Source organism: Cyrtonyx montezumae, unplaced genomic scaffold (genome assembly GCF_038088225.1).
Source record: "Cyrtonyx montezumae isolate F1298 unplaced genomic scaffold, pur_monq_1.0 scaffold_25, whole genome shotgun sequence".
NCBI lineage: Eukaryota > Metazoa > Chordata > Aves > Galliformes > Odontophoridae > Cyrtonyx > Cyrtonyx montezumae.
In genome coordinates this window covers 1,934,844-1,958,029 of record NW_027071992.1, presented here as the reverse complement: position 1 = coordinate 1,958,029, position 23,186 = coordinate 1,934,844, and the positions used below count along the sequence as shown (strand labels likewise).

Sequence of the window (23,186 nt, the reverse complement as noted above, 5' to 3'; positions counted from 1 at the left end):
GGTAGGGGTTTGCAGTGGTAGAGATTGGGAAAAACAAAGTTCTTGCTGTGAAGGCAGTTAGTCTCGAGAGAGATTTAACAGAGGATAAATAGTGTAACAGATGCTTAGTTTATTTTTTTGTTGTTGAGACTGTTTACTCTTTAGGATTTTTCCCCATGTTCTGCCTACATCTGTTTTTCAAAATAGCTGCAATTTTTAGTGAAGGACTTGAAGTAACCTCATGTTTTACATAGCAGCAGCAGCCCTTTGAGACAAATCTCTGTGCTTTGATATGCCAAGAGCTATTCTGCTTTTTTCCATTGTGTACATTCCTCCATCCTGACCCTGATTGTGGTCTCAGGGAGTTAACAGACAGCACAGATCCCCTTGTTTAGGAAAAGAGCTTCAAGGCCTTACCAAGGTTTCAGTCATTCTTGCGAAGAATCAAGGTTTCAGTCATTCTTGCGAAGAATCAGGCTGCTTGTCAAGAGATACTAAGAGCTGTGTAACAGGGAGTTTCAAAACTGGCTCTAGAGATTTCACCTGAACTCCAAAATAGGATGGGATTAGGATTTACCATGTACTTCTTGCCTCCAAAGATAATACTGTTTAATAAATATGATACAGTTATTAGAAGAGTTTGTTAAGCAAATCTAGCAGAACAACAAAGAAACTGAACAATGAAAGAAGTTTAGGATCCTTAATAGAAGCAGATGGCTGAATTTTTGCCTGTGAAAACTATATTTATTTACGTTGGATAGAGAAGAAAACTATTTTCAGAAGCCAATTCTGGATACAGCAATTTTTGTTACTGCTCCAGTACAGCAGTTAAAATCTCTGTTATGGAAGGGAAACAATTAAACAACATTAAAGTTCCTATTTTTGTTTGCAGTTGAAATACTCCAGATTTAGAAGTTATTATTCTATGGAAACCTTAAAATTCCTAAAAAGTCTGTAGCCTCTTTACTCACTCTGTTTGCACAGGGCAAGATTTATGGGAAGTGAGCCAGCTATACCTTTAGAAGATGCTTTACAACAGCAAGAAGCCATATAGTAGCAGCCATATACTCTCCTTACTAGGAAACAAGTCATAGAATTGTAGAATGGCCTGGGTTGAAAAAGACGTCAAAGTTCATGTAGTTTCAACTCCCCTGCTGGGCAGTGTTGCCAACCACTAGACGAGGCTGCCCGGAGCCACAAAATCAACTTCCTTGAAACATTCTTCAGTATCAAAAACAGTCATAACACAAGATCAGGTCTAAAATAATGAGACTTTTATCAGTACAGCATTTCATTATAAAATATGCAATTTTCATATTTTGTGCTGAGACCTAACACAGTAAGTATATTAAAATAAGAAATGTAACTATAATGAAATAAACAAAGCTACAAAGGGATTAATATGATGCAGAATCCACAGTGAAGACTGCAGTTTTTTTCATCATGATATCCATATGATACACTTTGCAGTTTGTTTAGCAACCAGGATATTCTGGGATTGATGCCAAAACAGAGTTAGGTCTAAAATAAATTTTATGTATGAGGCAAAAAGCAGCTTTCCTCAGGAAAACAATACAAAATATTAATAATACTGCAAAGAACTTAAATCAGGTGTACACAAATCTATTGCTATAGGTTGTCAGGTGTCCATATAAGTATCTACTGCATTAAAAACATGATTAAAAAGTTTAGCAAAGAAGAAGGTGAAATGAATGTTTTGCTTTTTATTATTATTGTTTGTTTATTTTTAATTAGACATGCACTATTTTTTTCTTATTGTGTGTCAGTTCTGATGTTCAGTGTTGAAGCAGGTTTAATAATTTTTGTGTTATGCCTGTATGTACTTTCTCTGTTGCTTTTTTATTTGAGAAATAAGGTGATGTATTTCTTTATTACAATAAGGTTTCATATACTTACATACATATCACACAATCTACAGTGAACTATATATGAAAGGTAGTAAGTATACCTTAGACATTGATATCAAAATGTATAGTAACTACGCAAACGAACCTATACACATGTCGCTCCAAAAGTAATGCTTCCTATTTGTTTCCATGGTAACTGCAACAGATACAAAGTGCACAATAATGCTGTTTAACAGAGGAAAATCACAGCTACAAAACAGTGCTTTTCAACAGTTACCACCATGAGCTATGCAACTTTGCCAGCAATGAACAAGAACCATCACACCACACTTGTAAAACCCTGCACCTGTGGAGGTGACCCACTGTCAGCACTGCTGAAACGTGCCACCCACTGCCGCACATCCACTCTTTGGTCTTCATAAATGCTCAGCAAGACACAGTGAATGTCAATGGCATATTTCAGATGGAGGAATTCTGTGACACCCCTTTGCTTCATACGCACTTTCGTGTCAGACACCATTCTGTCAGACTGCCCCTCTGCTGCCATCTGTCACACAGCAGCGATATGAAATGGGATATTGGTGGAAAGGTTCCACTTCTACTGCCGTACCACCATCTGCCTCTGACATTGTGGGCCAACATAATAACACCAAGGCTGTTGTGCTAAATGGTCAATGCTGAGCACAAGTTAGTCTAGTATTTGCTAATAATGGTATCAATTCAGTGATCTGGAATTGTAAATTTTGTAATTAGACTCTTTATGTACAACTCTTTAAACAGGAGGGTCTAAGTTCCTCATTTTCCTTAATGTTGCTGTTTTCTCCGCTGTGCAAATAAAGACAAATTTTAAAAAATAAGTCCTGAATTTTTATTGAAAACCTTGGATGATGCTACTTGATTTTTCTCAGCTCTGCAAAACAATATTCTTTCACATTGTTTTTTTTTTGTTTTGTTTTGTTTGTTGGGCTTTTTAGTCCTGCAGAGATATTAATGTTTCCCAAGTCCTAAACTTATGGGTAATGCTTTCGAGGCCTTTGCTTGATAAGCCAGTTCTTGAAGGTTAGATAATGGAATTGAGGATTTTGAGTATTATTATGAAGGTCTAGTGGACATTTCTCTGTGGCCTAGTTGTTCTTTTTATCAATGGGTGAGAAACAACCATTTCAAGTTAACGGATCTGGAAACAATACCTAACCATTAGATTAGATTCATGCATATATTAACGTAGGCAAACAGAGGGACAGATAGATACATTTTTTTTTCATTAGTAAAGCATTAAGATTTTTATAGAAACTTTAGTTTAGTATCTGTTTTAGACCTGATTTTACTGAATTAAGCATGTACTGAATATGTCTCAACTAGGACACTGAGGTTTGAACAAGTTGGGAATGGCTGACTATGGGCTAGCAAAGAAAATATTACGTGCTGCCTGCTTTCTTCAGTTCCTAGCACTGCAGGATGTTGAGTAGGTTGTGAGATCTAACTGTTGGTGATCACCCTGCATTCTGTTGTGTTACATTTCTTACTGTCTCCTCATTTTTATGACTGGTTTTGACAACTTATTTCTTCATGAATGATGCAACTGAACACTCTTTTTTTTTTTTTTTGTTCAAATTTTTCCGGTCATTCAGGTATATACAACGATGGTATTTTATGAAAACAATAAAAATTCTCTAGTGCCTTTAGTGATAAAAATGTGTCTTTTGGCTAATCCTGTCTAGGGAGCAATTCCTCACTCTTCTCCTCTACACTAGAAGATTATTAAAGGCATGTCCTGGTTTGAGCTGGGGTAGAGTTAATTTTCTTCATAGTAGCTGATGTGTTTTGGATTTAGGCTGAGAACAATGTTGATAACACACTTATGTTTTAGTTGTTGCAGAGCAGTGCTGCACAGAGCCAAGGACAGCTTCTGGTACTGTCCTGCCAGGGAGAGGCTGGGGGGCACAAGGAGCTGGGAGGGAACAAAACCAGGGCAGCTGACCTAAACTGGCCAAAGGGATGTCCCAAACCATTCTGTGTCATGTGGAACAATAAAACCAGGGAGAATAGGTGAGGAGGAGAGCTACAGTGTTGGACTGTCTGGGCATTCGTTGTCTGGTGGTAAGCAATCGTAGAGCATGTTACTTGCTTTGTATTTTCCTCTCTATTTTCTTTTTGCTTTATTCCTCTTTTTCTTTTTTCTTCTTTTTCTTTTTAAACTATTCTTATTGCAACCTAGAAGTTCTTGTTCCTTCACCTTCAGTTCTTTCCTCGATTCCACTGTGGAGGAAGGGAGTGTATGTTGCTCAGTTGCATGCCAGTTTAAATCACTAAACGCTACTATTCTGGTTATTATAGGCGTCTGTACACTAAAGCTGTCGTGAAGTTTGCCAAATTTAAATACACTTGGCAGAATAATGTACTGTAAAAACTTTGAAATAAAATGTTCTACTGTTTCAGATATACTCAAGATATATGAATGTCCTTGTTGTTCAGTATCAGAAGTATCATAAACTCTTCAGTATGTGTATGTGTGCTTTCTTCAGGGCTTTCCTATGAAGCCTTAATGTAGAAGTAAATGAAAATATGTTTTTTACTTAGCATTGAAGTAGAGCAGCCTCTAAGGATGTAGACCTCTGTGCTTTGACTCTGCAAACCCAAGCCTCTTTCAGATTACTAACATTTCTACTACTAGTAAGTTGTAGAAGTGTAAGCAGTGAAAAAATGGGCAGATATCTGTATGTATGGAATACCTATGCACAGTGTTGCCAGAAACAGTTACAGAAGCCCAATCAAAAGTTAGAGGTTCAAAACTGAAGCAATTCTGTCTACTTCAATAGTAATCTGGAGTGTTTCTTTTTTCTCAAAACCATCATGGTATATGTTCTTTAATGAGGTACAATTCAAATAGTCAGATGTTTCCCATTTTACATGTGCAGACATATTCCTTCCTGCCTTCAGTTTTAATGTGAATTACTTGGGAAAGATAGTTTTTCAGCTAAGGTCAAGGAGTAAACGAAGCAGGGCTCCAAAGAGAAGTTGCTAGCATCTTATCTGTAGAGAAGCTACCAGATACTCGTAACACCAGCTGGAAGCAAGTTCAGTCATTGTTGTGAGATATGTATTAGTACAGTTTCTTCTGAATAATTTATAGTATTGTTGTGCAAACTGGGTTAGTATTAGGAGTCCTAGAAATGTCAGGTTTCAAAATAATCCTTCTATTGGTAAAAATATTCAGTACAAAATACTATATTAAAGCAACACTGAAGCTGAGCTTTCAAAATACAAAAGGCAGGAAGTGCAGAGTTAAGGTTGCCATGGAAACCTTAACTGTACACCTTCAGGTAGGTAGTGTGGCATTGGTTTTAATAATTTTCTCTTTGTACAACTCCATTACATATGCCCTCTTTTTTATTATATGAATTATAATGATACTGAATGTTATTTATAATACATATTAATTGCATTGGTGGTTCAGCAGACATTCAGGTATGACCTGTGCCGGCTGCACTGAAATAACTTGCATGTTGACAAAGGGGACTGTATGATGTGCATCCAGAAAATGTTACTATGGCTATCTTACCAGTCAAGGTATTGAGTGGTTTTTTTCTGAGAATAGGACATTATGGCTATCACCTTTTGGAGCACTGTCAGAAGTGCAAAATCTTAGAAAACACAGGCACAGTTTACAGGAGGTAAAATGTAAGTGGTACTTGGTGGAAGGTTTAACTATGACCATGGTATGCTTCTTCAGCAAACATAGAAGTACAGCACTCATTCTTTACAAACGTATTATTTCCTCCAGTACTCCATCTTGTATTTCACAAGAACATAGCTCTTGCTCTTTCTACTCTGTTTTCTTTCCTGATAGATCAGTAAGCTGTATGAAATCTCTACAATTCGTTAGGCTGTAAAACTGAGAATTCCTATGCCCAATTCCAAATTCCATTATCTGCCTGTCAAAGGGGGAATTTTTTATGTTTTGTCTCCTTTTAATTAGACACTGCCTCGGTTAATATGCAAGAAAGGCACAGATATTGAATATTACAAACCTCAAGTCAAGAAACCTGGCAGCAAGTAGTTTAACTTCTTGTTACGGTGTTATCCGTGACAGTAACCCAAGGGAAACCGAGAAGGGAGAGAGGAGAGAAAGAAACTGCGTCAGTGGCCGCGCGGCCGCCCGAGCAGAGCCGCGCCCCGAGAGGCGGAGGGGGAAACGGCGGGAAGAGATGGGTCTACAAGAAAACAACGGCACGATCTGAGAAGGAACGGTAACTTTACTAAATCTAATAAAATTGAACAATTGAGAGAGAGATAACATTTCCAAACCAAAAGCTGTGAGCTTACGTTAAGGAGGACCTGCAGGGGAAGCACACGTGCTGAACCTCCACGGCAGCCCAGAGGAACGCGCCCAGACCGAGCGCCGCCTGGCATCCGGGGCGGAGCTCCGCCCCTCCCCTCTGCTGCTCCCCCAGCATTAACTCCTTCACTGCTGCGTGATGCTCTGATGTGGAATACCGGCATCAACACCACAAAACCACAACATTCCACCCCTTATTCCACATCATCACATCATGCTTAACACACATCTATACATAACCAAAACAGTAATAACAAAAGTTACATAGAAATCTATATATATACATACATACACATGTAATTACAGACTGCATTCCCCCAATATCAAATTCCCTTGTGGGACACACTGGACGTCCCCATTTTTATCCATTACCCACCAGGTGCACCCAGGACCCTGCGCAAAAACGGTTCCACGGCGGGGTTTGCCCTTTCCAGAAGCTGGAAGGACCCACACCGCTTTTCCCAACATGCTCCTTACATGTACCACAGGGACCTTATCTCCCTCTATGGTCTGTAGGGAGCTGGACTGTGTAGGACCCTCTCGGTTGACTGATCCCCTAGTGTTGACCAACCAGGTGGCTTCTGTCAGATGCTTCTCCCAGTGCTTGAATGTCCTGCCACCCATTGCTCTCAACGTGGTTTTTAACCCGTTGTAGCGCTCGATCCTACCAGCAGCTGGTGCATGGTAGGGGATATGGTAGATCCATTCGATGCCATGTTCTTTGGCCCAGATATCCACAAGAGAATTTTTGAAATGAGTCCCATTATCGGACTCAATTCTCTCTGGAGTGCCATGTCGCCATAGGACTTGTTTCTCGAGCCCTAAGATGGTGTTTCGGGCGGTAGCATTGGGTGCTGCGTATGTCTCAAGCCACCCAGTGGTTGCCTCCACCATGGTGAGCACGTAACGCTTACCATCGCAAGTTCGTGGCAAGGTGATATAATCAACCTGCCATGCCTCCCCATATTTATACTTTTGCCATCACCTTCCTCCCAGAGGGGTTTCATCCTCTTGGCCTGTTTAATTATGGCACATGTGTCACAGTCATGGATAACCTGTGCAACGGCATCCATAGTTAAGTCTACCCCTCGATCTCTAGCCCACTTATAGGTCGCATCCCTTCCTTGATGGCCTGAGGTCTCATGGACCCACCAAGCTAAAAATAGCTCTCCTTTGTTCTGCCAGTCCAAATTGATCTGAGACACCTCAATTTTGGCAGCTTGATCTACCTGATGGTTATTTTTCTGCTCTTCAGTAGCTTGATTCTTGGGCACATGAGCATCTACATGACGCACCTTTACATCCAACCTTTTTGTTCGGGCAGCAATGCCTTTCCACAGTTCAGCAGCCCAAATAGGTTTACCCTTCCGTTGCCAGTTGTCCTGTTCCCACTGCTGCAACCACCCCCATAAAGCATTTGCCACCACCCAAGAGTCAGTATAAAGATATAGCATGGGCCACCTCTCCCGTTCAGCCACATCTAAGGCCAGCTGGACAGCCTTTACCTCCGCAAATTGGCTTGACTCTCCTTCTCCTTCGGTGGCCTCTGCAACTCGTCGTGTGGGGCTCCACACAGCAGCCTTCCATCTGCGATGCTTCCCAACAATACGACACGATCCATCAGTTAAGAGGGCATACGTCTTTTCATTCTCTGGTAGTTTGTTATATGGTGGGGCCTCTTTAGCACGAGGTATCTCCTCTGATGGGGATGTTCCAAATTTCTTGCCTTCAGGCCAGTCCATGATCACCTCCAGGATTCCTGGACAGTTGAGGTTCCCCATCTGAGCTCGCTGTGTAATCAGTGCAATCCACTTACTCCAGGTGGCATCGGTAGCATGATGGGTGGGGGGAACCTTTCCTTTGAACATCCAATTCAGCACTGGCAGTCGAGGTGCCAGGAGGAGCTGTGTCTCAGTACCAATTACTTCAGAGGCAGCCCGAACCCCCTTGTATGCTGCCAAAATCTCCTTCTCAGTTGGAGTGTAGCACTCCTCTGAACCCCTGTATGCTCTGTTCCAAAATCCAAGGGGTCGGCCTCGGGTCTCCCCAGAGGCTCTTTGCCACAGACTCCAAGTGGGACCTTTCTCTCCAGCAGCAGTGTAGAGGATGTTTTTTACGTCCTGTCCCATCCGTACTGGCGCCAGGGCCACAGCACGGGCTATCTCCTGCTTGATTTGCTCAAAGGCCTGCTGCTGTTCAAGACCCCATGCAAAATTATTCTTTTTTTGGGTCACCTGATAGAGGGGGCTTACTATGAGGCTGTAGTTTGGGATGTGCATCCTCCAAAAACCTACTACACCCAGAAAAGACTGTGTCTCTTTCTTGCTAGTGGGTGGTGACATACTGGTGATTTTGTCAATCACATCTCCTGGAATGTGACGACGTCCATCTTGCCATTTTACTCCTAGGAATTGAATTTCTTGGGCAGGTCCCTTCACTTTGTTCCGTTTAATAGCAAAACCAGCACCCAGAAGAATTTGGATTATTCGCTCTCCCTTTTTAAAAACTTCCTCTGCTGTATCACCCCACACAACAATGTCATCAATGTACTGGAGGTGCTCAGGTGCCCCACCCTGTTCCAGTGTGGTTTGAATCAGCCCATGGCAAATGGTTGGGCTGTGTTTCCACCCCTGGGGCAAACGGTTCCAGGTGTACTGGACGCCCCTCCAGGTGAAAGCAAACTGTGGTCTGCACTCTGTGGCCAAAGGAATAGAAAAGAATTCATTGGCAATGTCAATGGTGGCATACCACTTGGCTGCCTTTGACTCCAGTTCATATTGCAGCTCCAACATATCTGGCACAGCAGCACTCAGTGGGGGTGTGACTTCATTCAGGCCACGGTAATCTACCGTCAGCCTCCATTCTCCACTGGCTTTATGCACCGGCCATATGGGGCTGTTAAAAGGTGAGTGAGTTTTGCTGATCACTCCCTGGCTCTCTAGCTGACGGATCAAGTTATGAATGGGGAGCAAGGAATCCCTGTTGGTGCGGTACTGCCGTCTGTGCACTGTTTTTGTAGCGATAGGTACCTGCTGCTCTTTCACTTTCAGTACCCCCACAACAGACGGATCTTCTGACAGGCCAGGTAAAACAGACAGCTGCTGAATGTTGTCAGCATCTACAGCAGCTATTCCAAAAGCCCATCGGTATCCCTTGGGATCCTTGAAATGTCCCCTTCTGAGATAGTCAATACCGAGTATGCATGGAGCCCCCTGTCCAGTCACTATGGGATGCTTCTGCCAGGTTTTACCGGTGAGGCTTATTTCTGCCTCCAACACAGACAGTTCCTGAGAACCCCCAGTCACTCCAGAAATATGTATCAATTTTGTCTCTTTGTAACTCGAGGGCATCAGAGTGCACTGTGCACCAGTGTCCACCAGTGCCTTATATCTTTGTGGCTCTAATGTGCCAGGCCATCTAATCCACACAGTCCAATACACTCTGTTATCCCTTTCCCTCCCCTGGCTGAGGGCAGGGCCCCTCTATTGGTTACCTGCAGTGACGGGAGCAATTTCATTGGTGGCTGATCTCTGCTGTAGTTCTCTCACCCGTGCTCACAGTGCAGGAGTGGGTTTTTTATGCCACTTCCTCATGTCCTCTCCGTTTTCTCATAAGAAGCTCCACATGGCCACACGTGACATGATGTTACTGCTGTCATTTGCTCGTGCAGAGAGGCGGTTGCCTTTGGTGGCCGAGACTTTCAACAGTTTGATAAATTGCTTCATCAGATTCTTTGGGTCATGCTCGTCTTCATCAGGTGTTTCCAATACTGACACAGGTTCATCCCTATTCATCAGCAATGACAGTTTGTCCAGTATAGTTTTCTTTATCTCACCTACTTCTTCTGCTACTACAGCTGCAATGGAAGCACGTGATGGTGGAAACTGTTGTTCAAAGTTTTGGAGTGTAATAGTCAATTCATAAACTGGGAGTCTTCTGTCTTGACCCTCGAATCTATGGAACATTGCTACCAGTGTACTTGCGTACCTCTCTGGTGCTGTTTTTGAGATCTTACGATATATATCAGGTGTACACCTTACTCTATCAGGATCACGGTCCTGGTGTGGGTTGTTAGGGATGAATTTGGGATCATACAGCATCTCTACTACAGCTGTTTCTCTCAAAAATTGGATGCCTTTCTCCACGGTGTTCCATCTTTCCACCTTAGGCTCCAGATCATCTTTGTAAGGATATCTATCCTTTACAGCCACTAGTACTCATTCCCAGAGGGTAGCGACTCCATTCAGACATCTGCCAATTCCTCTGTTGATAGCTGGGTCTCGAGCAATGCTTGCCAGTTGGCGGGCTTCGCTGCCATCTAGGGACACGCTGCTTGCACCGTTGTCCCAACACCACAGCAACCAGGTGACAATAGATTCACCCGAGCGCTGTACAAACTCCTTTCTTGAACCTTGTATTTCAGTCATCTTTAGGGGCCGACGAGTAGTGGTAACAGTGACTCCATCATCATCGCAGTCTTCTCCATGTCTCTCACTTTTCTTAGTGGCCTTTCTAGGTGGTGGACGGCCGTGTCCATTTCTGGCCTTCCACAGGGGCAACCGACACTGATGCCGGTGCTTCCTGTGATTGGTCAGGTCTAACTTTGAGGTTTTCATTTTTGCTTTGGACCGTGGTTTGGAAACCATTTCTCTCCAGAATATCAATTATGGCTCGATAAGCACAAGCCAGACCCCAAACAATACATTCCTTCTCAGATCGTCCTGAGTCACATGACTCCTTACCTAAACACTCACTGAATTTCTCAGGATCCCATAGGTGCTCAAGACCAAAATTGCATAACACCGGGGGTCCCCACGCTTCTAATTTCTTTCCTAATTTTTTCCACCTTCCCTGCCATTCAACACTCTCTGGTTTTGAGGAACGCTCCCTCCACATGATGTAAATTACTGTTGCCAAGAGTGCATTCAGAAAAACAGATAACACAACTGCCAGGCTGACATCCTGAATATAGGTAAAGACCTGAAAAGAGTAACTGGAAACCAATCCAAATGCCGCATAATCTGTCACGTTAGCCAGGGTGTTTAGGCAGGAGGTATGTAACCCTCCCAGCACACTAAAGTAGCTGTATGCACACATTACTCCGGTGCTGAACATGAGGAGCTTAAAAAGACGCCAGCATGCTATAAGGTACATGAAAAACCTTAGTCCACTTAGCACCACATTTACAATGGAGTACAAATACTGCACTGCCCGCATTCTCCACCAATAATTGTCACGGTGTTGTCCGTGACAGTAGCCCAAGGGAAACCGAGAAGGGAGAGAGGAGAGAAAAAGAAACTGCGTCAGTGGCCGCGCGGCCGCCCGAGCAGAGCTGCGCTCCGGGAGGGGGAGGGGGAAACAGCGGGAAGAGATGGGTCTACAAGAAAACAACGGCACGATCTGAGAAGGAACGGTAACTTTACTAAATCTAATAAAATTGAACAATTGAGAGAGAGATAACATTTCCAAACCAAAAGCTGTGAGCTTACGTTAAGGAGGAACTGCAGGGGAAGCACACGTGCTGAACCTCCACGGCAGCCCAGAGGAACGCGCCCAGACCGAGCGCCGCCTGCATCCGGTGCGGAGCTCCGCCCCTCCCCTCTGCTGCTCCCCCAGCATTAACTCCTTCACTGCTGCGTGATGCTCTGATGTGGAATACCGGCATCAACACCACAAAACCACAACACTTCTTTAGTATGTTATCTTGAAAAATGTACATTACTCAGATGAAGTCCTGTATTCATTATGGTAATTCATATAGTGTCTAGAGCAATCTGTTTCTAGGAGGGGCAGTTTTGAAACTGAAATTTTCAGTACATTTATTAAAGCTTGAAATATTGTCATCAAAGTAGTATTAAAAAAAATGGATAAAACATTGTTCATTATTTTTTATTTCTTAACCTGTTCGTGGCACTTCTGGCAGCACTGTTTGGTTAACAGTAAATATATTTCTAGGATTTATAAATACTGCAATAGGTGGCCATGATGTCCAGCTAAAGTAAAATCTTTGTACCTACAACTGCCATTGAGAAGTACCCCCTAGAAAATAAAAAATCAGTCTTTAAATATATTGATAAACTAATAAAATTTTCGGGAGAGAAACATTAGTTGTTATTTAATAACATCTAAAAAACAATTACAGTGCTTGCCAAAACCTGTTATAAGAAAAAAAGAATTCAAAATCAGACTTTTGTAAACAATACTTTGAAGGCTGAGAACTTCAAATGAAAACTCAGATCTTAAAACTCATATCATAATACATCAATCGTAATACAGAACCCCATTAAATACTGCTGCTGTATGTCAATACAAACTTCCTGCAAAATCATAGCCTACAAATAGTCACTAATATGCTAGCAACTGATTTTATGAAAGATTAGCATGTGACTACTGTAAATTAAAAGGAAAATTAAAAGTACTTTATTTGTTTCAGCTTCTCTGTGCTTCAGGAAGATTTGATACTCCTTTAACAAAAATACTTCAGGTGCTAGGGAATTGCAGGGTGAAAGGACCTTTGTAAGCTGTCAGAATTCCTTTGTAGCTTCTCCTTTTGCCATTTTGGGACTGAATTAGCAGTAGATAGTATGCTAATTGGTCTAAAGTAGTATTTTTTCTTCTATTAATCTGAACTAGCTAGTGGCTCTTTCAACAAAAATGAATTGCATCAGGACTTCTGCTGGTACAATCTGATGATTTCATTTGTTTCAGTTTTGTTCATTTAATTTCTGTTTCAGCCATTTGTGCCTTCGCTAGCTTGCCTTTGTGTATACAGCCTAGATAAGCTGGATGGCTCGCAGGGATACAGCTGCAAGAACACCCTCTGGGGGTGCACATCCCTCATCTCTCCTACTGCTTTATGGGCTTTTCTCTTCCCAATGCAAGAAAAATCACTTAGAATGTCTCTCTTGGCAGGGCATGGCGTCGAGCACCGATGAGGATCTGAAGCCAGGTGGCTCTGCGGCAAGCAGTAATGCAAGCCAACTATGTCAGGCAGGGCCATGTCAGGAAGAAGACAACCGTTGTCCCATCTGCCTGGATGCCATCACCAATGCTGCCCACGTGCCCACCTGCTTTCACAGCTTCTGCTTTAGCTGTATTTGGCAGTGGGCTTCCATGAATGCTGTGTGCCCAATCTGCCGGAAGCCTTTTGACCGCGTCTTGTGTGCTATGGAAGCAGATGGTGACTACCAGCAGTACTTGCTCAGCCCATTCACCCACCGCCAGAGGCAGACATCCAGGCAGAGGATGCAGAACAGATCCCGACAACAGCAAAACAACCTGCGCCCGCATCACAGCAATGATCAGCCCGTGGAAGGGAGAACGGAGCCTGCAGGTGGCCAGCAAGTGCCGAGGATCAATGCAGCTGAGGGGCCCTCTGTGTCCAGCACCTTTAGAGAGCCAGCCCTGCCAAATGTAGTGCAGCACCCAGCAAGCCCTGTGGAAGGGCATCCCAGAAATTTCAGCATGATGATGCTCCGTGCTCGGCTCCTGCATTTCCTTGACTTAGAATAAACAGACGAAGCACTTCAAAGAACAACTGTCTGCAGGAAATATTTTCTATCCCTATCTCAGCAATGTGCTTCTTGGAGTGTGTTGTGATTTTCTTTCCCAGAATTACTGCAGCAGATCCTGTTTTGCTCTCCTGCTCCTGTCCTCCCTCTTCTAAACACTGGGAGGGGACAGTCTGAACCTTCTGATAATCAGCCAGGACACCTGTCCTTAAGATTGGCTAATGCATATGCTGTAAAGAGCAGCCATGCTAGCAGCCCTGTCCACAGATCCCTGGAGCTTTCCAGGAGCAGGCTGGAAGAAGCCCTAAGCCTCCTAGCATATGACTAGACAAACGCATAATGCAATAGGAGAACAACTGGCCAGTGGATCAAATTCAAAGGATGTCACATCAGACTGGTAACTAATCACTAGATGGGTTCTCCAGTGCTCTGTTTTAGGGGCAGTTCTCTTTGTCATTTCTATAAATGACCTGGATGCGGGAATTGAAGATATACTGGGGGACAGAAGAGAAAAAGCGCAAGAAATCATGAGTTTAGATTAAAGCAGATTATTAGGTAAAGCAAAAGCTGCGCAAGAAAGTAAAACAACAAGGAATTAATTTGCTACTTCCTATCATCAGGCAGATGTTCAGGCACTTCCAGGAAAGCAGGGCTCATCCTGTGTAACAATTTCTTGGGAGGAAAAATGCCATCACTCCAAATGCCCCCCCTTTCTCTTTTTTTCCAGCTCGTACTGCTGAGCATGATGCTTTGTGGCACAGAATATCCCTTTGGCCAGTTTAGGTAAGCTGTCCTGGCTGTGTCCCTTCCCAGTTCTCATACATCCGGCTTCTCACTGATAGATGTATGGGAACTGCTGAATCACGGCCTGAACCACTGATTGGTCACCTGAGGTGAGCACCAAGTCAGCCATGGGGGCACAGGTGAAGGTGATATACCTGTGTGGGTGGAAGGGGTGGAGCCTGGTTCCTCCTCTCTCAAACCCCATTTAAGGGCTGACCACCACCAGGGAAGGATCTCTTCTTGGAGATCCCTCCCATGTGGAGTCCCCTGCGAGCCTTGTCATCATAGAGGTGAGCTATCTTCTCTTTTGTATTATCTGTATAACTGTTTATATAGAACTACTTAAAATATACCATCCTCTATACTATTCCCTGGTGGAGTATCATCATTAGGAGTTATTTACCTTACAATAGAGTAGCACAAGAAACTGAACAGTCCTTGACTCACTGTAAGCACTGTTCTGCAACAACTGAAAACACTGTGTGTCATAAGCACTATTTTAATTAAAAATAAAAAATAAAATAAATCCCAGCCATGTATCAGTTACTATGAAGAAAATTATCTTTTTCCCAGCCAAAACCATGACAAGGCTACAACATAAGATGGAAATAAAATTTTAAAGAGCCTTCAAAAGCGGGCTATGAAGGCAGTGTAACGACTAGAGGGCAAGATGTATGAGGAATGGCTGAGGCCCCTGGGTGTGCTGAGCACAGAGCAGAGCAGCTGAGGGGAGGCCTGATGGCGGCTGCAGCTCTCCCAGGGAGCGGAGGGCAGTGCTGAGCTCTGCTCTGTGTGACAGCGACAGGGCCCGAGGGAACGGCATGGAGCTGTGCCAGGGGAGGGCAGCTGGGGGTTGGGGACAGGGTCTGCACCAGAGAGAGAGTAGTCAGACACTAGAACAGGCTGCCCAGGCCTGCCATGAATTCAAACTGTGGGAGTTCAAGAAACACTTGGACAATGACCTCAGACATGGGGCTTGAATTTTGAGTGGTCCTGTGTGGAGTCAGAAGTTGAACTCAACGATGCTTGTGATCTTTGGTCTGTGATCCCTGGTCTGACAGTTTCATTGGTGCTGCTTGCAACAGGAGGCTGCCCTGGACATTTCTCAGTTCCCTTTTCCAGCCCAGAGTTTCCTAGAATTATCAGTCTTCTTGCCCATGCTGCTTCCTCCGTCATCCCGTTCTCTCACCTTTGGATCTTCATCAAGGCATCCCAACATGAGTATCTGAACAACATCCTCACATAATATTTACAGACTCCTGTATAGGAGCTGTTGAATCACAGCCTGAACCACTGATTGGTCACCTGGGGTGAGCACTGAGTCAGCCACAAAGCGCACAGGTGAAGGTGATATTCCTGTGTGATTGGAAGGGCTGGAGCCTGGCTCCACCTCTCCCAAATCCTATTTTAGGGCTGACCACCACCAGGGAAGGATCTCTTCTCAGAGATCCCTCCTGTGTGGAGTCAATGGTGCGTCTCCACCATCATAAAGGTGAGCCACTCTCTTTTGCTAGCTGTCTATATACCATCTACATAAGCCTACTAAAAATATACCATCTTCTGTACTATTTTCTTTGAGCCCCATTCTTGGGGGGTTGTTTGCCCTACATTTGGTGAACCAGGAATGCTTAAAAATAATAAATATATATCAATCATGTCTTTTATTTGGAATATATTATGTTCAAATGGGGCAGGAGGGAGAATGTTAGACCAGACAATCCCTGGTCAAATTCCAGGGTTTATGGGGTCACCCCATTATGGGTTAGCAACTGTTATTGAGAACTGGGGACCCCTGTGGGTTCCAAGGAGTGCCTCTCCCTCCCCAGCCTATTTGATGGACTATTTTCAGGGTCTAGACAGAGATATACTTATTACAAAGGAACGTCAGCTAGCTGCTTCAGCAGTAGCCTGGCCTCTAGTTATGGCCTTACATAAATTAGAAACAACAAATATGAACATAGAAACCAAAAATCAACTATTAAGAGACCATATTGAAAAGTTGGAACAACAATTAGGCACATTAGTGACCAAAAAACCTGGCCTAAATGTCCCAACAAGGCAAATGTGTAGCATATCAGTGGAGGACATCCAGGACCCAGAAGTAGCAGACCTGGATATTTCAGAAAATAAGATTTCTAAGGCAAATCTTGAAACTCCATCTATAATGGATCCATTTGAGATCTGACGAATTGTAACTCAAAAAATGAAGACGACACAAGATAGACCAGCGGGGGTGCCTCCTGACCAATGGCCCCCGCTGAAATTTGCTTACATGTGACAGCTCATCCAAATACAGCAAATGAATTGATGGACTTAGTACAGTGGTTCCATCACAAACCAAGAGAAAGCATACTATCGTGGCTCCTAAGGTTATGGGATGCAGGAGAAGGAAGTGTACTAGTCAGTGGGACAGAGATGTTGAAATTAGCATCCATGACTATACACCTGTCCTTGAGTTATATGCAGCCATCCAATATACCAATGAAAACCATTTTATTATAGATTGGTTGATGGCAGCATGCTGATTAATGTGGCCTAATAAGACTGACATACCTCTCGATACTGGTTTACGGTCCTCTATGGAGGACCTCCAAACATATATTCAGGATTTAGGTATGAGAGAGGCTATGTATTCAGAAGCGTTTGAAAGCCCTGATACGGAAAGATTTGCAGCAGGTATGCAAGACCTAATATTGCAGCAGGCCCCCTCCCACCTATATGGGACATTGGTCTCCATACTAAATCCGTTGGTGGCTTCGGAGGCCATCATACAGCAGGCAGCCCAGTTGGTGGCAGACCTGGGGGAAACAGAGCGCATAAGAACCAGCTGCAATGCTCACATAATGGAAGAAGCTGAGGCCTTTCCAGTTAAAACTAAAAAGCCTGCCCTATGGATACCCTGATCAGGTCCCATATGGGTATCCGGAAAGATGGGATAATGATCTTATATGGGCCGGGGTTGCATTTGTTAAAAATCGATCGGCAACCCAACCACATTTTGTTACAGCTGTGGAAACAGCTTAGGAATGATCAAAAATTTCAGAGTACTCCCAGAAAATTGGGAGTATGAATAATACAAGAAGCACCTACGACAACCTGGAATCTGGCCAATTTCATAATACCAGACAGAAGAAAAAACATCCGCAGGTGTTGCGGGCTACAGTGCCTGAGCCACTTGTGGCAAAAGACCTGGATCTAGCAAAATTCATGGATTAACGAAGAATACTGGTTCCCTTAGGGCCTCCAGATGTGACCAGAGACTGTATGTAGAATTAACAATATTTTGGTCTAAGACGAATGTGCAAAAGGTGACGGCTCTAGTAGACGCTGGTGCAGAAACATTGATTATAGATGGGAGATCCAACAAAATTTAAGGGCAACAGAGTGATGATTGGTGGATTTGGGGGACAGACTATTCCAGTCACCCAAACATGGTTGAAATTGGGGGTTAGGTGTCTCCCGCCCTGGGAGTATAAAGTGTCGATTGCCCCAGTTCCAGAATACATCCTGGGCATAGACATTCTATGGGGTCTGGCTCTCCGGACAACTGTGGGAGAGTTCAGATTTCGGCAGAGGTACATTAGTATCCAGACAATATTGAGGGGCCATGCAAAGCATGAGCCCATTTGTTTGCCAAAACCACACTGGTTTACTAATGTAAGACAGTATAGACTCCTGGGGGGGCAAGAAAAAATATCAAAGACAGTGCAGGAATTAGAGAAAGTAGGTATTGTAAGACCTGCACACAGTCCATATAATTCCCCCACATGGCCAGTACCGAAGTCGGATGGAACATAGAGAATGACGGTGGATTATAGGGAACTAAATAAGGTCATGTCACCCATCCATGCGGCCGTACCCAATATTGCTTCCCTAATGGATGCTCTCAGTAGGGAAATCAAAACCTACTATTGTGTCCTGGATTTGGCAAATGCATTTTTTAGTATACCTATTGCTAAAGAATCACAAGATCAATTTGCATTTATGTGGGGAGGCAGGCAGTGGACCTTTCAGGTCGCACTGAACGCTGAGGTTCTCAATGCCTTCTTCACATCTGTCTTTAATAGACAGAGCAGTTGTCCACAGGGTACTTGCCCTGACCTGGAAGTCCGGGACGGGGCGCATAATGCACCCCCTGTGATCCAAGCAGAGATGGTCAGAGATCTTCTCCATCTGAACTGCCACAAGTCCATGGGGCCAGATGGGATCCACCCAAGGGTGCTGAGGGAGCTGGCAGAGGTGATTGCTGAGCCACTTTCTGCCATCTATCAGCATTCCTGGTTATCTGGAGAGGTCCCACAAGATTGGAGGCTTGCCGATGTGACTCCCATCTACAAGAAAGGCCGTAAGGAAGACCCGGGGAACTACAGGCCTGTCAGCCTGACCTCGGTATCAGGGAAAGTTATGGAGCAGATGATCTTGAGGGAAATCACATGACACGTCCATGGCAACCAGGGGATCAGACCCAGCCAGCATGGGTTCACCAGGGGCAGGTCGTGCTTGTCCAACCTCATCTCCTTCTATGACTGGGTGACCAGACTGGTAGATGAGGGAAAGGCTGTTGATGTAGTCTACCTGGACTTCAGCAAGGCCTTCGACATGGCCTCCCACAGTATTCTCCTGGGGAAACTGGCAGCCCGTGGTGTGGACAGGTTCACTCTTCTCTGGGTGGAGAACTGGCTAGAGGGCCGTGCCCAGAGGGTAGTGGTTAATGGAGTTAAGTCCAGCTGGCATCCTGTTACGAGTGGTGTCCCCCAAGGGTCAGTTTTGGGGCCCATCTTGTTTAATATCTTTATTGATGACCTAGACGAGGGGATTGAGTGTACCCTCAGTAAGTTTGCAGATGACACCAAGTTGGGAGGATGTGTCAACCTGCCTGAGGGTAGGGAGGCCCTTCAGAGGGATTTGGATAGGCTGAACAGCTGGGCTGAGCTCAATGGGATGAGGTTCAATAAGACCAAGTGCCAGGTCCTGCACTTTGGCCATAATAACCCCATGCAATGCTATAGGCTTGGGGCAGAATGGCTTGAAGAATGCATAGAGGAAAAGGACCTGGGGGTGTTGGTTGATGCTTGGCTTAACATGAGCCGGTGGTGTGCCCAGGTGGCCAAGAAGGCCAACAGCATCCTGGCCTGTATTAGAAATAGAGTAGCCAGCAGGAGCAGGGAGGTGATCATCCCCCTGTACTCAGCTCTGGTATGGCCGCACCTCGAGTACTGTGTTCAGTTTTGGGCCCCTCACTACAAGAAGGACATTGAGGCCCTGGAGCGTGTTCAGAGAAGGGCAACAAAACTGGTGAGGTGTCTGGAACACAAGCCTTATGAGGAGTGGCTGAGAGAGCTGGGATTGTTTAATTTGGAGAAGAGGAGGCTCAGAGGAGACCTTATTGCACTCTACCACTTCCTGAAGGGGGGTTGTGGTGAGGAGGGGGTGGGCCTCTTTTCCCTGATAAATAATGACAGGACGAGAGGGAATGGCCACAAGTTGCGCCGGGGAAGATTTAGATTAGATTTGAGGAAACTTTTTTTTTCTGAAAGAGTGGTCAGGCACTGGAATGGCCTGCCTAGGGAGGTGGTTGAGGCACCATCCCTAGCGCTGTTCAAGAAGCGTTTAGATGAGGTGCTAAGGGATTTGATTTAGTAGTTGGGTAGGGATAGTGATAGGAGGATGGTTGGACTAGATGATCTTGTAGATCCTTTCCAACCTTATGAACCTATGAACTGCTCTATTATAAAGGCAGATGTGAAGAAGGCATTGAGAACCTCAGCCTTTTCCTTATCCTCTGTGGTTACATTCCCTGCCTCATCAAGTAAAGGAGAGAAATTCTCCTTAGTTCTTCTCTTGCTGTTAATATATTTGTAAAAGGATTTCCTGTTTTCCTTTACAGCAGTAGCCAGTCTAAGTTCAAGCTGGGCTTTAGCATTTCTAATTTTCTGCCTGCAGATCTTGGCAAGTTCTCTGTAGTCTCCCCAAGTAGCCTGTCCCATCTTCCAGAGGACATAGACTCTTCTTTTCTCTCAGAGTCTCAACAAAAGTTCCTGGATAAATCCATACTGGTCTTTTTCCCCTTTGGTTCGACTTGTGGGACTCCAGGACTGCCTGCTCCTGTGCTTTTAAGATTTCCATCTTGAGGAGCATCCAGGCTTCCTGAACCCCTTTACCCTTCAGGAGCGAGTCCCAAGGGACCCTTGCAACAAGCATCCTGAACAGGTCAAAGTCTGCCCTCCAGAAGTCCAAGGTAGCAGTTTTGCTAGTCACCCTCTTGACGTCACCAAGAATAGCAAACTCCAAAATTTCATGGTCACTCTGGCCAAAACAAAATGTACCATCTTCCGTACTATTTTCTTTGAGTGCCATTTATGGGGGTTATTTGCCCTACAACTCCCAAATGCTTTTGCCTTGCACCTCACAAGGACTACTGCAGCCCTTCTGGCAGCTCGATCTGACTGAGCACTGACAGAGGTTGCCCTGAGGTGTTGGAGTCTCCATCATAATCTCCAGCCATATGGATATGGACCTGAACAACCTGCTTGAGTGGGAGGATAGGACTGGATATCACTTCCAGAGGTCTCTACAAACCTCAGCCATTCAGTGATTTCTTGAAACAGTTGATGAAATTCAAGAGTAGACTGCACCCTCTTCTCTACAACAACAAAGTCCTCCGTTTTAAAACTGTTTATTTATACCAGCGAAGAAAATGCCATAAGCTCCTGTCTGTTATTGATAGGGAAAACCTGTCAATTCTATATATTTGCACTAAACAACTGAAGAGGTTTAGATTGGACATAAGGAAGAAACTTTCTCTCAGAGAGTGTCCAGGCACTGGAATGGCCTGCCTATGGGGGTTGCTGTCCACGGCAGTGTTCAAAAGGCATCTGGATGACAGCAATGAGATATGGTTTAGTAACTTGAGGTAGCAATGGTAATGGGTGGATGGTTGGACTAGATGATCTTGTAGGTCCTTCCCAACCTTGTGATTATATGATTCTATGATTCTATATGATTCTATGATTCTAAGTAATGAAATATTGATTACTTACACTTACAAATAACACAAAGGGCAATACAATGCACAGGTAAACACGTGGGTTTTTTATCATATATACTGGAAAGTGTGTGCATCCGTTTGCAGTCTAAGGGCATTAAATGTCTGAGAGCTGAAGTAAATGTGTTGAATTCTGTTATTTTCATCACTTGATAGTTCTGTTTTTTGTTTGTTGTTTCTTTTTTAAGTTCCGGATACCTATCTCAGAAGAGGAGAACTACATACCCCAGAGGACTTTTCATTTCTGTTTTCTGTTCAGAGGGAAAGATAAAACTGCTTGCAGGTCATGAGATGTCCTCTTTTTCCTTTTCTGCTCATCTCTGCAGCGTGTCTGCCATCAGACACAGAGACTAGCCATCTCACCTTCAGCATTAGAGTAAGGCCTTTGGTTTTTGGATGCTCTCTCTCTCATTTAATTCAATTTATTAGTTTTAATTCCATTTATATTGTATTACATTGTGTTATCTTGCATTCAGTTATCTAATTTAGTAAATTAACTTTCCTCCTCAGATTTTGCCACTGTTTTGTTTTTAGACCCATGTGCCTACCCTTTTCCCTTTTTCCTTTCCCAGGACATGAGTCCATGGGTCCCCTCACCCCCTTAGTCATGGACGTGGCCAACCTGTAAACCATGACAAAAGGATAAATAGAAAAAAATAGGATTAGCCTACAAGGCTAGAGAAGTCTATGAGTTTTGTGTTATTGTCATACTATTCGCTGACTGCAGCAACTGAGTGCTTAGCCTTCCTCCCACTTGTTTTCCAACACACTAAATTTTCTAGCCATCATGATTGTTTTTAATACAGTGAGAGGGTTGCTGGGGCAGACTCTGGGAGGAGAGGCTGTAGCTGCTCCAGGCTGGGTCCAGCTGGCTCCAGTAGCACCACTGTGGGGCACAGCACAGCTGAGCCAGTCAGGGCAGCCAGCAGAGCTGCTGTCAAAGTGTGCTGAAGAATGAGTGAAGAACTGCAATGTGAGGAAAACAAGAAAGAAGCAGTCTTGCAATCCTCAGTGCAGGAGATGCTCCAGGTGTGGAGCAGAAGTTCCTTGCAGCCCAGGAGATGCCCATGGACAAACAGGCTGTCCCCCTGCAGCCCATGGACACAGTATGAAGCAGATCTCCATGTGTAGCTCTAGAGGAGCCCATGGTGCAGCAATGGATGAGGCCTGAAGGAGGCTGCAGCCCATGGAGAACCCCTGCAGTAGCAACCCCAGACCAAAGCTGCAGCCTGTGGGGAGCAGCCCACCTGAGGACAACATCACAGTCAAAGGGTTTACCCAGACTACAAGTATACACACAAAGCCATTCTGGGAGCGGAGCCAATTGATGGTGAACAAAGTAAAAAATGATCCAGCTCACAGTTTAAAGTCAGCCAGAATCTGTAGTGAAGGTTCAGTCTGTAAAGAGATCTAATAGAAAAAGTTTATGTGATGAGGTCTCTGAGTGAGGTTCAATTCTGGGTAGGAAGCAAGTAGTTTTTGTATCACAGAGGCATTAGAGGTCACCTGACACCATCACCTAGAACAGCCAGTAACTATTGCTGTTTTTCACCCAGAACAGTCAACAGATGATGTTGTCTATTCTCTCAGACTGATTTCCCCAAACAGTTACTCTGTTCTCCTAGCCGAAAGAGTCAATAGCTCTTGCTATTTCCTCTTTT

General features: G+C 44.3%; 2 protein-coding genes across 2 annotated transcripts in view; both read left to right on the top strand.

Moving 5' to 3' along the window:
* Positions 1–23,186, top strand: part of SERINC5 (serine incorporator 5) — a 510,096-nt gene that overhangs the window by 249,010 nt on the left and 237,900 nt on the right. The window lies entirely within an intron of this gene.
* LOC136050699 (E3 ubiquitin-protein ligase Topors-like) lies at positions 13,102–13,698 on the top strand. Its single transcript, XM_065739737.1, has one exon. The coding sequence runs from the start codon at positions 13,102–13,104 to the stop codon at positions 13,696–13,698; it is 597 nt and encodes a 198-aa protein (XP_065595809.1).

Bases quoted from the DNA above. Each gene is read 5' to 3' on its own strand.
- LOC136050699 (XM_065739737.1), top strand. From the start codon at position 13,102: ATGGCGTCGAGCACCGATGAGGATCTGAAGCCAGGTGGCTCTGCGGCA.